At 43.1% G+C, this 16,616-nt stretch overlaps 1 protein-coding gene across 1 annotated transcript in view; it reads right to left on the bottom strand.

The window, feature by feature from the left end:
• MPZL1 (myelin protein zero like 1) overlaps positions 1-14,608 on the bottom strand; it is a gene marked incomplete at its 5' end in the record, with an annotated part of 43,921 nt that extends 29,313 nt beyond the window's left edge. The window contains one exon of the mRNA XM_011235931.3: positions 14,470-14,608. Coding sequence (XP_011234233.2) covers positions 14,470-14,608 — 139 coding nt within the window. The remainder of the gene's footprint in view (positions 1-14,469) is intronic.
• Positions 14,609-16,616: the final 2,008 nt, after the last annotated feature.

Below are 16,616 nucleotides of genomic sequence, written 5' to 3'. Positions count from 1 at the left end.
TGCAAACTGGTGCAGCCACTGTGGAAAACAGTACAGAGGGCCTTCAAAAAATTAAAAATAGGACTAACCTATGATCCGGTAATTCCATTACTGGTTATTTGCCCAAAAAACATAAAACTACCAATTCAAAGGGATACATGCACCCCTATGTTTACTGCAGCATTATTTACAATAGCTGAATTATGGAAGCAACTTAAGTGTCCATCAATAGATGAATGGATACAGAAGATGTGGTATCTATAATACAATGGAATATTATTCAGCCATAAAAAATGAAGTCTTGCCATTTGCAGCATGAATAGAGCTAGAGAGTATAAAGCATAGTGCAATAAGTCAGTCAGAGAAAGACAAATACCCTATGATTTCACTCATATGGGGAATTTAAGAAACAAACAAACGGAGGGGGAAAAAGAGAGACAAACCAAGAAACAGACTCTTAATATAAAGAACAAACTGATGGTCACCAGAGGGGAGGGTGGGGGGATGGGTGAAATAGGTGAGGGGGATTGAGAGTACACTCATCATGATGAGCACTGAGTAATATATGGAATTGCTGACTATGTTGTACACCTGAAGCTAGTATAACACGGTACATTTAGTACACTGGAATTAAAATTAAAAAAAAATTCATCTTGAAAAAAAATAAATTAATAAAGGAAAAGTCTGTGTACTAGTCTAACACACAACATTACTAACTCCTCTCAGAGTCAATTCCTTCCCCTCACGATCAATACCCAGCTGGCCACATCTCTATCTTTAACCTTTTTTGCACTAACAAAGGTCCTTCTGTTTCTCAAATAAGAGACATTCAAAAAGGTCCTGAATCAGGCCAGTCATTAACTCATCATTTGACTCCTTAAAGCCCTGGTATTTCTTCTCTGCCCTCCTCTATGTATGTACTGTTCAGCTTTCTTTCCTGCTACTGCTTTCCTTTTCTTCACTCAACGATTCATTCTTTCAAACCACACTGGGATTCAGCCTCCACCCTTAATGGACTGACAGTCTCATGGAGACAAGAAAGAACTATCCACCGGGGCGAGGCAGAGGCCCAGTGCCCGCCCCCACGACGTGCGAGATGTTGGCACACACTTTACACAGGGCACGGCTTCCACTAAGGGCCAAACTGGGGCACCTGGGTGGCTCAGTTGGTTAAGTGACTGCCTTTGGCTCAAGTCATGACCCTGGAGTCTCAGGATCGAGTCCCGTGTCGGGCTCCCCGCACAGTGGGGAGTCTGCTTCTCCCTCTGACCCTACCCCCCTTGTGCATTCTCTCTCTCAAGTAATTAAGTAAAATCTTTTATATATATATATATTATATATAAATTTTAAAAACGCCAAAAAGTCCAAACGGTCAAGCAGTCAACACAAATGCCGTGATCATAGCCAACCTGGACTGTTACCATCTATGCCAGGTATCCGAGCATTTCTCAGTTCTTAGCAAACAGATGAAAGTAAGAAATCGTATCATTTTACTTCTGGTAGATTCTCGTGGACTAAAATGCTTCGTGTAAAGAACATGTTGAAACCTCTGGGGGGCACACCTTATAGATTAAAAAATACCACTCTCACATAGTTTACTTCTCACGCGCTGAAATGGCTTCTAAAATTTTGGTTCAAGCAAAAGACCACTATACTTAAATCTCTGAGCTCTCAAATCTTATCAGAAGGTCTACAGTATATTAGAAGATACTTGAACCACAATTTCATCCAAATCAGAGAAAAACAATACAAAATTTTAGAACCAACAACAGAACATGCCATTGGAAAAGAATATGCCTATGGTCAATGAGAAGAAGGGGTATTCCTCACCTGCAAAATCAGGCAAAAAGGGTGCAGTGGAAAAACCACCACTTACTGAATGCTTATTACGGGTACAGCATTACTAAACTAAGGAACGATTATTTTTCAACAACACTGTTGGGTGTTACCTACTGGATAGAAGCTCAGAGAGGCTAAGAAACTTGCCTTATCTGGCAAATGTGGAGCCAAAAGTTGAACCTAAGACATTCTGACCCCAAAGCCCAGCTCTTTTCACTATGCTGATTATCAAGCTTTAACTGAATGTTTTATTCAAACAAAATATGGGTTCTTATGGGGAACCCAATGTATAAAGAAGACAGAGGTCGTTTTCACATACAAGTTGGACAAGAAGTACTCACAACTCACAATGATAAATAAGCCTCAGAACTACAATACAGCACAATGGTTCTCGACCTTGGGTGCACACTGGAATCACCTAGACAGCTTTAAGAAATACTGATGCTTGGGGCGCCTGGGTGGCTCAGTCGTTGAGCATCTTGCCTTCGGCTCAGGTCATGATCCAGGGGTCCTGGGATTGAGCTCCGCGCTGGGCTCCCTGCTCAGCGGGGAGCCTGCTTCTCCCTCTCCAGCTCCCCCCTGCTTGTGTTCCCTCTCCTGCTGTCTCTGTCAAATAAATAAAATCTTAAAAAAAAAAAAAAAAGAAAAAGAAAAAAGAAATACTGATGCCTACTGAAACTACTCTGCATGGTAGCGTAATAATGGATACCTGTCATTATGCATTTGTCCAAACCCACAGAATATACACCACCAAGAGTGAACCTCAAGGTAAACCCTGGACTCAGGGGGTTACGATGTATCAATGCAGGTTCACCGACTGTAACAAATCTACCACTCTGGTGAGGGGGTTCATCACGAGGGAGGCTACACATGTCTGGGAGAATATGGGTACATGGCATATGGATACATAACCTTTCTCTCCATTTTGCTATGAAAAATAAAGTCTATAAAAGGCAAATACTGATGTCTGAGTCCCACCTCTAACCCCAGGTACTCTGATTTATTTGGTATGGGGTGCGGCCTGGGCATCAGGAGTTTTAAAAGCCCTCCGATGATTCTAAACTTGTAATCACTGAGATACCAGGCTCCACTTGCACCTGAAGCATGAGCCGAGCCTTGCCTGGAATTGGGCTGAGTGTAGGTACAGGTATGTTCTCTTGTAAGACTATATTTAGTGCACATGCACAGACGTGAATTTCTTTTTCTTTCTAAATTTTATTTATTTATTCGAGAGAGAGCATGAGTGAGGGAGAGCGGAGGCAGAGGGAGAAGCAGGCTCCCCACTGAGCAGGGAGCCCGATGCGGGGCTCGATCCCAGGATCCTGGGATCATAACCTGAGCCCAAGGCAGACGTTCAACCAACTGAGCCATCCAGGTGCCCCCACAGACGTGAATTCCTTGTAAGACCGGGGCAGTGCACGACTACCTTCTTATCACACACAAGTTTAAATGTATACACAGAAATCACAAAAATCTGCTTTATTCTAAAGAATGTATTAGCTGCTGGAATTAACATGGCAGTGGTCTCAAAGTCCCTAAATTATGCCTATAATTTCATATCTATGTATGTTGTTCTTTATTATTATTTTAATTGTTAAAAATAAACTTTACAGCAAAAAAAGAAATGTACATCAACCATTCGGAAGCTCTGAAGCACGTGCCAGCTTTCCCTGGGAATCTACTGAAGAGAGCTGGAAAACTACTGTTCTGCTTAGTTTTTGAGAACGTCAGGTCTACTCCGGAGTCGTGTAAGACCAGAGTCAGCTACCACCACAATCGAAAGCTGGACAAACAGACTAACCACAGTTTAACCACAGGGGGGAAGTGAATCAAATGGGGAAGGAAATACTAAATCCTTTTTAGAGCTTCAGGTACTCTCACAGCTGTGTCTACTCCCTGGTTATGATTTGGGCTGATTCCTAATTAAATGCAAATTCACCCACACCGCCAATTTTTAAAATTGAAGACCCAGTTTAAAAGCTGCCCCATTACTTCGCAAGGCCCACCGGACTTTTCAAAGTAACACTGCCCTTTTCTGCTTTACATTGGCGAAGGCTGCCGCTGCTGAGCTGGTATCAGCTTGCTCTCGATTCCCTCACCAGGCCACGCGGATGGCCCGGCTGCTGGCACTTCGGGCACGTTCACTGAGCTTGGAACGAGGCCCATGCCTAAAACCCTACAGAATCTTAACAGACCCAAGCGTGACTTGAGTAAAATCCTCCCTGATCTGACTCCTCTTCTGTCCGACTACCTACTCTTTCTTGTACATCTCTCTCTGAGTGCCCATGATTGAAGCCACACCTTCAAGGGAGAGGCAAAATCTCCTTTGGTACTAGGACAGCAATCACCCCGAACACCCTTCCCAGGCTCAAGGCTCCTCGAGGGGCGGAGTCACATCTTTCTTGGCCTTCCTGTGCCCAGCACACAGGATACTTCCTGGTGGTCACAAAGCTCTCAAAGAACATTTCAGGAGTAAACAAACCGATAACAGCTGAATTTTTAGGATTCCTATAATGTGAAGTGATTGTTAATAAGCCTTTTTTTTTTCCTTAAAGTAAATTAAAGAAACCAACTTGCCCTTAAATGGATGCTTAAGCTCAGTCAACAAGATTATTCATCAGCACCAACTTGTCTCTGCAGAAAGAGTTCAAGGTATAAATGCTCACCCTTGGACAGAAAATAAAATATGAAGGAGAATTGAAAACATTTGCCCCGCCCCCCCCCCCCCCCCCCGTTCCAGTTGAGATGCTGGTTTTGTCAGACTAAAATAACAACAAAAAAGATAATAAAAATTTTAAAGGTGATAAAAAAAAGATTAATATCAATGAAACAACTCACTTCCTGAATAGCAAATGAAGGGAGAGCTAGTTCTGTGAGGGACGCAGTCTCATTCGATACTCAGCATGAACACAGACGTCCATGAGAATGTGTATGACAGACACCGAGCGCCAGCAGTCTCAGGGTCCGGGACAACGCAGGACGCTAGAAAATGGTCCTCCAAACAGGGATCACACGCTACCAGGTCACGCTCGACTTCTTGTCTATTTCACCTCATCTTCCCTAAAAAGTTCCTATGAGAGCATCTCCTTAGAGTAGCAAATAGACTATCTGTGGTTACTTGAAGTTTGAAAAATGGAGAGGTCGGGAAGTGTTTCATGGAAAATGTACTTGAATTTTACCTGGAAGGTTGAGAATTGAGAAGAACCAAGATAGATGGATAGGAAGGGGCATTTTGCAGAGAGAGAAAGGAGATGATGTTTACAAATGAACTGTGTAGGTGAATTTGGCTGGAGTAGAAGAAAGCCTCAAGTTGAAAAGGCATGCTGAAAAGTTAGAACTCAATCCCATGGGAAGGGGGTACCACCAAGTGTATTTAAGGAGGGCAATATGGTAGAAGCGGACTTTTTGGTGGAGATGTGAAAGAACCAGAAAAAGGAGGGAAGGAAGAGGCATTCAGAAGATTTTCTGAATCCCTCAAAGGATTTTTGTTCGTTTCATTCTGCCCCCAACGCTGACAAAACAGAAAAACTTCCAGGCATGACTCATTTCTAAATCTTTCAAAAGCAACAAGGCTGCTAACAAACCAAATTATTTTTACATTTATAAGCCAACAAATTGACTTTAGGTATGTGAGGAATATTTTTTAAAAACTAAGTTGTGCATATATCTAATTTCTTTGAAAGAATTCAGAATTCTGCATGATTATATTTGTCCTATGGCTGACACAAGCTCCTCAAAGTTGTTTCATTTTTAAAGATTTTATTTATTTATTTGAGAGACAGTGAAAGAGAGAGAGAGCGCGCATAAGCGGGGCTGGGGGGCAGAGGGAGAGGAAGCAGACTCCCTGCTTGGCAGGGGGCCCAAGGATAATGGTGTCTCTCTCTCTCTCTCTCTCACACACACACGTATTTAAGGATAAAGGACCAGCATTTCTGCGGCTTTATATAGTTGAGAAACCTACACATGAGGGAGAAGGATTTAAAAAACGTAACAAAATGTTAACATTTGAGAAATCTGGGTGAAGAGTAAATGGTGTTCTTTGCATTCTTTTGCACTTTTTTGGTCAGTCTGAAATTACATCAAAATAAAAATGGAAAAAAAGAATGTAGTATTTCATGTAATTGTTTTTGTTTTGGGTTGTTTGTTTGTTTTTGCTATATAGTAACAGGACTTGTATGAACATCAGGAACATAGTATAATTCAGTGATGCTCTCTGGGGCCACTGGGATAAGTAGGGCTATTTGCCCCAGTGTGGATGTCCCCAGCGTTATTATTTCTGACCTTTGGTAAATGCTTTTAATTATTTACTATCTGCTCCATTCCAGTCAAGTCATTGGCTGACTGCAGCCTGCCTCCAGCAGCCCCCTGCACCTCCTAATTAATTGCCCTAACCTATTATGGGCTTGGAAACACTCCCCTAGTTCAGAGTTCATTTTACAGATGAAAAAACTCTGGCCCTGAGAGGGTAAGTAACTGACGGAAGGTATTCATATAATCAAGAACAGAAAAAGGATTTGAACAATTCCTTTGTTCTTTTCATGACATCATGCTAGTCTGATCAGTGTATAAAATAGGAGGAAATCGTTTATGAAGAACTGTGTTATGAGTAAAGCTCAAGGACCTGGAGGAATAAACTTTGTCATATTAATCTTACCTGTCCATCGTCCCCCCTCCTTTTTTTTTTTTTTTTTTTTGCCTACTTTCAAGTAGCCAGATAAGCCTCTGAAGATTAGTCATCTGTTGGTGTATTTCAAGATTTCCCCCCAAGCTTAGTCTTCCTTTAAAAAATAAACCCACATTTCATAATTCTCCAGACATTCTATAGCCTACGGAGTGCCTGGCCGAATTGCCTGAAGTTTAGATTATTACTCAGATTTACAGATGTGAGACAGAACTATGCAGCAAAAAAGCAAAAGGAGGACTCATGCTATTAAGTCATCTCTAACCAAATATAGCTAAAAATGCACAAAAAAATTTTTGAGCACCTTATTCCTCCAAAGTATTTTTCCAGAATATTTTCCAAATATTCTGCCTCCTGACTTACTATAAACATTTAATGGAATGAAATCTCCTGAAACCATTCTTTGGAGTCTTACTCCCCAGAGGACTGGCACTTACTCAAAGGCTTCTAGATGACAAGAATTGCTGAAAACAATAAAGTCTGTCAAATGGCTGAAACTGCCATTTTGAGGAGGCTGAAATGAAATAACTTTTTGAGGCACTTGATATTTGAAATAATTTCCAAATCCAAATGTTTATGTATGGGAGGGCTGTTTAAATAAATTTGGGGGCGCCTGGGTGGCTCAGTCGGTTAAGCATCTGCCTTCAGCTCAGGTCATGATCCCAGGATCCTGGGATCGAGTCCCACATTGGGCTCCCAGCTCAGTGGGGGAGCCTGCTTCTCCCTCTCCCTCTGCCTGCTGCTCTCCCTGCTTGTGCTCTCTCTGTCAAATAAATGAATAAAATCTTTAAAAAGAACTAATTAATTAATTAATTAAATGCGGTATACCTATAAAAGAGAATGCCGTGGTATCATAAGAACGAGGAAGTTCCTTAGTGTTGATATGAAATGAACTCCAACACATATTATTAAATGAAAAAAACCAAAACATAGACAGACCATATTTAAAAATTAACTCAAAATGGATCACAGACTTAAATGTGAGAACTAGAACTATGGAACTCTTAAAACATGAGTAAATCTTTGTGATCTTATATTAGGCAATTTTTAAAAAAATTTATTTATTAATTTGAGAGAGAGAGAGAGAGAGGGACAGAGAGAGCCCAACCAGGGGGAGGAGGGAGAGGGAGATGCAGACTCCCCACTGAGCTGAGAGCCTGACATGGGGCTCAGTCCCAGGACCTGGAGATCATGACCTGAGCCAAAGGGAGAGCCACCCAGGCACCCCATACATAATGGTTTCTCAGATACGATGCCAAAAGCATGAGCAATAAAAGAAAAAAATAGGTAAAGTGGACTTAAATCAAAAATAAAACTTTTGTGCTTCAAAGAATACCGTCAAGAAAGCCAACCAACAGAATGAGAGAAAATATTTGCAAATTTTGTATCTGTAAGGGGCTTGTATCCAAAATATACAAATAAGCTTTAAACTCAACAATAAAAAGCCAAACCAATTAAAAAATGAGCAAGGACTAGAACAGATATTTCTCCAAAAAAGATAACACAAATAACCCAACAAGTAAAGGAAAAGATGTTACAACATCACTAATCAGAGAAACGCAAGTGAAAACCACATGAGATGCCACGTCACACCTACTAGGAGAACGATCATCAAAAAGATGGTGAGGAAGAGGTGAAATTTAAACTCTATGCTGCTGGTGGGAATGTAAAATGGTGCAGCCCTTGGAAAACAGTCTGGCAGTTCTTCAAATGATTAAACATAGAGCTACTATATGACTCAGCAATTCTGCTAAGTATACATCCAAGAGAATTGCAAACATGCCCATCGACTGGTGAACAGGTAAAGTAAGGTATATCCATACAATGGAATATTTTTCAGTCATAAAAAGAACTGAAATGTCAATATATGCTACATGACGGATGAACCTGGAAAACATAATCCTAAGGAAAACTAGATGCAAAAGGTCCCATATCAGTGATTCCATTTACAAGAAATTTCCAGAATAGGCAACCCACAGAGACAAACAGATTAGTGGAGGCTGCAGGCAGAGAGGAATGCGGAGTGACCACTAAAGGGTACACAATTTTTTTTTTAAGATTTCATTTTATTTATTTGAGAAAGAAAGGGAGAAAGAGTGAGAGTGAGAGAGAGAGAGACAGAGAGCGCCCATACGCACAAGCAGGGGGAGGGGCCGAGGGAGAAGCTGACTTCCCGCTGAGCAGGGCGGGGACCCTGGGATCACGACCTGAGCCTAAAGCAGATGCTAAACTGACTGAGCCACCCAGGTGCCCAGAGCACTGGAATCCTTTTTTTCTTTTAGATTTTATTTATTTGACAGAGAGGGAGAGAGAAAGATGGCGAGAGAGGGAACACAAGCACGGGAAGAGGGAGAGGAAGAAGCAGGCTCCCAGCAGGGAGGGAGCCCGATGCGGGGCTCGATCCTAGGACCCTGGGATCACGCCCTGAGCCAAAGGCAGACGCTTAACGACTGAGCCACCCAGGCGTCCCTGGAATTCTTTAGGGGCTAATGGAAGTGTTCTAAAATTAGATGTAATGATGGCCACACTACTTTATGGATATACTAAAAACCACTGAATTCTACACTTAAAAGGGGTGAATTCTGGGGTGCCTGGGTGGCTCAGTTGTTAAACGTCTGCCTTCGGCTCAGGGCGTGATCCCATCATTCTGGGATCGAGCTCCATATCGGGCTCCTCTGCTGGGAGCCTGCTTCTTCCTCTCCCACTCCCCCTGCTTGTGTTCCCTCTCTCGCTGGCTGTTTCTCTCTCTGTCAAATAAATAAATAAATAATTTTTTTAAAAGATGAAAAATAAAGAGGTGAATTCTGTATTAGGTGAATTGCATTTCAATAAAGCCACTGTTTAAAAAAAGAGCGAGCTGGTGAATGACGTGTATGGGATGCTGTCAACTTACAGGTCTGCTCTGGTCTCTAAAATATCTCTGGAAAGATACATAGGAAACTAACGTTAGCCTCCTCGTCAAGGACCCGGAGAAAGATTTCTGGAAGATTTTTTACCATCTACTCTCTTTTTTAACTTCTGGACTATGCCAATATAGCAGTATTCAACTCTTCTTATTAAAAGTGAAATGAAATCAGAAAATGGTTTTAATAGACTAGCTCCTTCCACTAGTTTAACAACGCAAAGCTCTGTGTAAAACAATACACTCGGGGTGCAGACGGTAACGAATGTTACAATTAGCTGGAAGGAACAGAAAAATTAGGAGTTCTCTATACTGTTTAATTCTGGTTCCATTAAATTTTCCTCCTCGGCCTTCTAACTCTTTGTATCTCAGTGGTTCTCTGATGAACAAATTGTGCCTCTTTTATCTGGAGAGCCAAACTGAACAAATATCTCCTATAATGGATCAAATTGAAAAACACACAAACCAAGGGACGCCTGGGTGGCTCAGGTCATGATCCCAGGGTTTGGGGATCCAGGCCTGCATTGAGCTCTCTGCTCAGCGGGGAGCCTGCTTCTCAGTCGGCAGGTTGCTCCCCCTGCTTGTGCTCTCTCTAACAAATAAATAAAACCTTTAAAAAGAATACCACAAACCAAAAATCTATTTTAAAAAAATTCTGTGATAAAAATCTTCCTCTACCAGATGTTATATTTTAGAGGAAAATAATAATAATAAATGGCTCTTAATTTAGGAATAAATTTCAGAATAAACGACCCTTAGGAGAAAGCCAAACACAGCTTAGAAACACCACCTCCTACATGCTTCCCCCCAAATTTCCACCCAACTGGATGAAAACTGCCCTATGAAAGCCATTTCCTATTTTTCACCAGCTGTCATAGAGCCAGTCCAGAACCAGGCTTCCAGAACAGGCCACCGAGCCCCAACTCCCCTCTCAACTGGGGCAGAAGGCAATGGCCCCACTCAGTGAAGCTCTCCCTTCCAGTTAATTCCACAGCACCCAGCTAGCTCTGTACTCCTGATCTTATTTGACATACTGCATTATCTACGCTCTTCTGGTCCTATGTCAATGCTACTCAGACCCTCGCTGACGCGAACAAGGGCCAGCTGCTTTACGAGGCCACAGGGAGGGGTTCCTCAGTACAAGACCAACTCCCCAGCCTGCCACACCAAGTCCTTCCAAGGCTGGCTCCCGGTGACCATGTAGCCAGTTCATTCGTCTGCCCATCTCGCCCCAGCTCCAACATCTCTGCCACACCCAACTCCTAACCCTTTCCCCAACACAACACAGTCCGTAACAACAACGTGCTTTGTCTGGAATGCCATCTCTACCAACCCACTGGCTCCAACTGGGCCAACGCCTACTTTTCCTTCAAGGTGGCTCCAAGACAATCACGTCTGTAAAGCCTCCCCTTGCGTGGTTCAGATTGTGGATATTTTTTCTGAAGTTTAAATCAATTTATGCTGAAATATATAAAGTTATAAAAAATTCACATATTTCATCAATTCTAAGATGCCACTGGTGGTAAGACACATGATTTTATGTGCCCCTGGCAACTAACCAACGATTGTAAGGCACATCCCAATGTAAGAGATATTAAAATGTGAAAGACTGTCTTAAAATTAAAGATAACACAGTAAACCACACATCTTGAAGGTAAAGATGTTGTTTTCTGTTTACTTATAACACATCTCTTGATAATTGTTTTCCAGTCTCTCCCAGGCCTTCGGCATCTAAAAGTCTGAATTTTATTCACATTTGATCCCGCTTTCCAACAGTTAGCCAGAACATAAATTCCAAGATATGCACAGTAAAAGAGTCCCACTTATTAAATTTAAAAATAAGAAAATCAAGCATCTGTTTAAAGTACAAAAAGAATGTCATAAAACTTAAAAATCATTAATGCCGTAAAAATAAGACTTAAAAAAAACTTCTTTGCCTATAATGATCAAGGGAATACCAAATATTTCAGCATCAGGATTAACCCAAACATATAAGATATGTTAAATATTTTCAATGTTTTTAAAAGATACACAGGACATGGCCTTGTGTCCACGGTTCCAAAAACATTCTTGACATTAGAGTCTGCAGAACCTTCCATTTGCAATATTAGATTAGTGTGACACGGTATTTACTTTAGTCCATGGACAACATTTCTGCCCCAAAATGTACCTAATGATAAGCACTTAGAGAGTCTGATGTTTGACTGCGGACAGCTTCCAAGCCGTCCCACTCCCCAGTCCCAGGCAGGGTGATAAGAAAGTCCAGGGGATTCCTCCTGCGGATCAGGTGGGAAGTTCCAATCAAACCCGAGGCAGCAGCCCAGATGGAAACCCGTGCCCCAGCCCTAACATCTCATCACAGTGAAAGTAAAGCCAGTTCCCTTTTCCTGTTCCTTTAAGCCACTTTTGAACCTGCCTGGGAAGCCTGCCCTGCTCTCCCCAGGAAGCATCATGACAAGCCGAGCAAACCTTTCCATACCCCCTTGGTGCGTACACAGGCAGCATCATTCGTTCCTACACCTGAGCCAGCACTGTGGGGACGGGAGGGGGTCCAACCCACCTCTGCAGTGCCCACGACAAAATTTATTCTTGAGCTGGTGGCAGCCAATCCTCTAATGTCACTCCCAATTAAAAGGAAACAAATGTAATGAAACCAACAGATAACGTATGGGCACGCCCTGCTGGAAAGGACTGTTATGAAGGCCTATCCGTGAATTATTTCAGAGGGAGGTGGTAGGCACACCAACTCTCTACATGTAGGTCCCTACAGAGCTCTTGGACTTCATTTAGTCACACTTTCTCATGGATCTTCTTTGTTTTACCTATCAGAAGTTGTCCCCCTTGTAAGGCACTTTTTAACAAGACATCACAATTTTTCCTGAAAAACTACTAGTGTGGTCATGGGGTCTGCCACGGTGGAAACCAGAGGGCTACGTGAAATTGCAATGATGTGTAACCTGGGGCAAAGACCCCTTTGTGTCTCAGCTTTTTCTTCTTTTTTAAAATTTTTTAAAAGATTTTATTTATTTATTTATTTGAGAGAGAGAGAGCGCACGAGCAGAGGGAGAGGGAGAAGTAGGCTCCCCGCTAGGCACGGAGTCCGATGTGGGGGCCCGATCCCATCGTGACCTGAGCCGAAGGCAGATTTTTCACCGACTGAGCCACCCGGGTGCCCTTCAGCTTCTTCCACTGCAAATGTGTTCTAATAACAGTGTCGACCTCACAGGGTTATTACAAGAGTGAAATGAGTTAATATCCCACTAAAGGGCTGTAAAGGGTTTAGAGGAACACCCAGCCTACAGTCAGCTCCACACGTGCCTCTGATAAATAAATAAACAGTTATAATAACATTTAGGAGTATTTGTGCAACGTGATGCTTCTGGGCTCCAAAAGGTACCAATCAAAATAGACAACAGCCCCTCCCTTGACTGAAAAACTGCTGTATTAGTAAGGAGTCCAAAAATGTTGGTCCCATTTATTTCATGCCTATCTGTTATCTCTCCAAATGGACTCTAAGCACCTTGAGTGCAGGGGCGTGCTCTCTCTCTCTCAAATAAATACAATCTTAAGAAAAAAATAAGCACCCTGAGTGCAGACACAGGTCACTCGCACCATCTTCCACTGCACCTGCCATGGCTGAAGGGTCAGCCTTCTCAGCTGTATACATGCTAATGGGCCGGCTAGCTTCGGCAATGGCATCACAGGGCTAGAAGGAGTGGGATTATCTATTTTTCTCGAAATGGAAGGTGTTCTAAAGCAATCTGTAAGTACAGAGTGTTCAGCAATTGTTCATGCAGAGTCCAGAGACAGAAGCCAAGTTAACCAGGACCAGAGCACTGGAAAATAAAACAGTATGACCCGACTACAGGAAACAAGAGGCACCATTGTGCTTATTTACTTATACTCTGCCTACTTACGTGAAGGAGTTGAGTTGATGTTGCTTACTATAAATACATATAAATATAAATACTGAATAAAATATGGAAATCAGGAAACATGTAAGTTAAAATAAAAGAGCGATATTGCGGGTAAGAGACTAGAACACAGCTGTGCAGGAGATATGGTCCATATACTGACTAAAACAAAGCTTCTCCATGGGGCGCCTGGGTGGCATAGCAGTTAAGTGTCTGCCTTCGGCTCAGGGCGTGATCCTGGTGTTATGGGATCGAGCCCCACATCAGGCTCTTCCACTATGAGCCTGCTTCTTCCTCTCCCACTCCCCCTGCTTGTGTTACCTCTCTCACTGGCTGTCTCTATCTCTGTCAAATAAACAAATAAAAATCTTTAAAAAAAATAAAAATAAAAATATAAATAAATAAATAAATAAATAAAACAAAGCTTCTCCTGGCCAGTGTTCAGAGAGACTTCTCATATACACCATGTAGGTACGGCACGCCAAGTACAGCAAGGGGGTGTCCCTAGGAACAACCTATAGTAGTAAATACTGAGTTTTATAAAGCAGGCTGTCCTGACACCCTTAAAAAAAAAGAAAAAAGTTAACAACATGACACCACAACACATTCAAAGAAAGCAACTGTGCAAGGGGCCAAGGCGCAGGTGTCCAAGCACAAAGCCAAACCAGGACAAAATGTGGAACCGCGACAGAAATAAACAGACCGCTTTACAGATATCACTTCCCTTAACTGGGCTACTGACAAAAGTTGTTTGGTGAAACGTTTCCGCTATATCCTTTGCCCGTGTGGTCTGTGTTGATTATCAAAGGCAGACTCACATTCTTAACAGATCAAAGAACAGAGCAGGTTGTAAAAACTGAGGTGCCAAATCCAAGCGCTCTGTGGCCGGGCTCTGTGGCCATCTCACCCACAGGTCGGAGGTGAGCGACTGGTAGACCCCTTGAAAGCAACAACAGCAATTTTCTTAGCAACTCTGGGAGTGCTCCAGAATAAAGTACAAATGATTGGTCACACTGCCAACTCTAGAACACAGAGCACAGGCAACAGGATCTTAGCCCAGAAATTTCCTATGGTACTTGCTACCAGTCAGCCCATGCAGCCATTGGCCACATAGCCTGTAGGCGGAAAGCCAGGAGTGGGGAAGGGCCTGGTACCTGGATCAGGAGGGTGAAGGTCCCTGCTGAGTTGTCCACCAAACACTGAGTAGATGAAAAGAGATGGCAGGGTCTCCCCAAAGCTGTAGTCCTCGCTGAATACAATGAAGGAACAGAAGGGCAAGGAAGGTAGGAGTATTTACAAAGGAGTGATTCTAACAATGGACCACAGACTCCAGGCGGGAGAGGGAGATAGGAGCAGCCAGGAAGTGACTCATGTAAGTAAGAGAGTGGGAAGGCATCGGACCTACTGAGTTCCAGAAAGTACTGCAGTCAGACTCTAGGAAGCTGGTGCTCAAATAGGGTGAGACTTGGGAGCTGGTGCATTTTGTGGTAATGACGAGGTTCAGAAAGACAAGAGGGTGGGAGGGATGGTCCGAGTAGCAGATGTTGGGAGCAGTAAGAAACAATTCCTCAGGAGAGCACATACCCAGGGACTCCCTGCAGGTGACTGAGGTCTCCAGGGATATGACAAATGAAGTAAATCCCCACGCTCCCCAGCGTGAGGTACAAAACAAGCTCTCTGGCTGCATTCCCCAGGGGTCCAGCTGCTTAGTGGGCTCCCCGAGGCTTCGCGGGGTGCCATGGCAATGCGTATGGGAAGGCGGCACCTACTGCGAATTTCAGAGTTCAACTTCCACACTTGTAGAAGGCATATTATACCTTAAAATGTTAGAAAGTTCTTATTTTTATTTTAAAAATTCAGAAAGCTCCTCTATTTCAAAACTTTAATGAACTTTAATAAAGTATAGCAACACTTTGCTAATGGGGACCAACATACACATTCAACAGACATCTATCTACTTACTGGCTTCCCACCCTGTTCTAGGTACTTTGCTGGGCCTTAGTGTAGATATATATTTTCAGCTATAAATAGGAGGGAGAATACCAACGACAGCGATGGAGGTCAGCAACAACGGGGTTAGCGGTTGTATGTTCGTTTAACTTCGGGCCACACTTGTACTCATTTTGGGCACTCTGACTCCTAAGTCCGAAGTTTTTTCCAGGTAACATTAACACAGTAAATACCTTGAAATCTGGTAAAAACCGGATTATTTAGAGAAAAACAAAGAGGTCAATGAATTCTGAAACGAGAAGTCTCAACACTCAGGATTCAACGGTAGAGAATCCACTCTAAATGACAGGCTCTCCGTCTACGGAAACTGTCGGCATACGGGAAACTCTCCGGTCAAGGTTTCTAGGTGGTCTCTTCACGTCTAAAGCGTGCTTGTAAGCACAGTGCAGCACTCTCCAGGGGAGAGTACGACTTCAGCTGTCCAGTGCATCCATCAGCGATATTCCTACTGATGTGGGAAACCAAGGCAGAAGGAAATGTAGATAAAACTCGTTGTAACCTGCAGCCATGGACAAATACTTGAGATAGGCCGCGTGTAACATTCCTTCAGGAACTCCCAGTGGTCTCATGCTTTGCTAGAGGGAAAAGCCACCTCAGCTTGACAACAGCCGGGCCTCCAGGGTGCTGAGTCTTCTTTAGCATATGAAAGTCCTTTTGGAAAGCTCCCTTTGTCTTTACTTCCCCCAACTCCAAAGTTTACAATCAGCCATTCCTCAGAAACCCTGCGCAGCTCTTTCTGCCCAAGGGTCCTGTCCCTGTGCTTTAATAAAACCACCCTTTTGCACCAAAGACATCTCAAAATTCTTTCTTGGCTGTAGGCTCTGAACCCCACCACTTCAAACCACATCACTACCGTGGAGAGAAAGTTGTTTCAGACTACCTTGGCTTCACGACCATAGCCATTAACGGTCACTCAATAAACATCCACTGAGCTGATGCCATTTTCCCTAGGCAATCTTATGAGGACAGTCTGTCTTTGCACAGGGAGAAAAAGGCACTACCAACCCCACCCACTTAACTATTCTAGCCCCCCAGCATTTATAATGCTCACTGTAAGTTAATAAGCAAACATTATGTTCTTGCTGGTATCACACCAGCTTGAGAGCCTGGTTAGACAGTTTCCCCCTGAGCCCCATGACTGTCAAATCCAGTGTCTGGACTCCCTGGATCTTGAAGTCCCAAGACCTAGGAGGACCTGCCTCCTCATTTTCACTCACTCTCTGCTCTAATGTTTATAGTTCCCGATGAGGGAACAGAAGGCTGAAGACAAACACAAGCTGACCCCCTGCAA

This window comes from Ailuropoda melanoleuca, chromosome 8 (genome assembly GCF_002007445.2).
Source record: "Ailuropoda melanoleuca isolate Jingjing chromosome 8, ASM200744v2, whole genome shotgun sequence".
In the NCBI taxonomy this organism is placed as follows: domain Eukaryota; kingdom Metazoa; phylum Chordata; class Mammalia; order Carnivora; family Ursidae; genus Ailuropoda; species Ailuropoda melanoleuca.
This window is presented reverse-complemented; position numbering and strand designations above follow the sequence as displayed.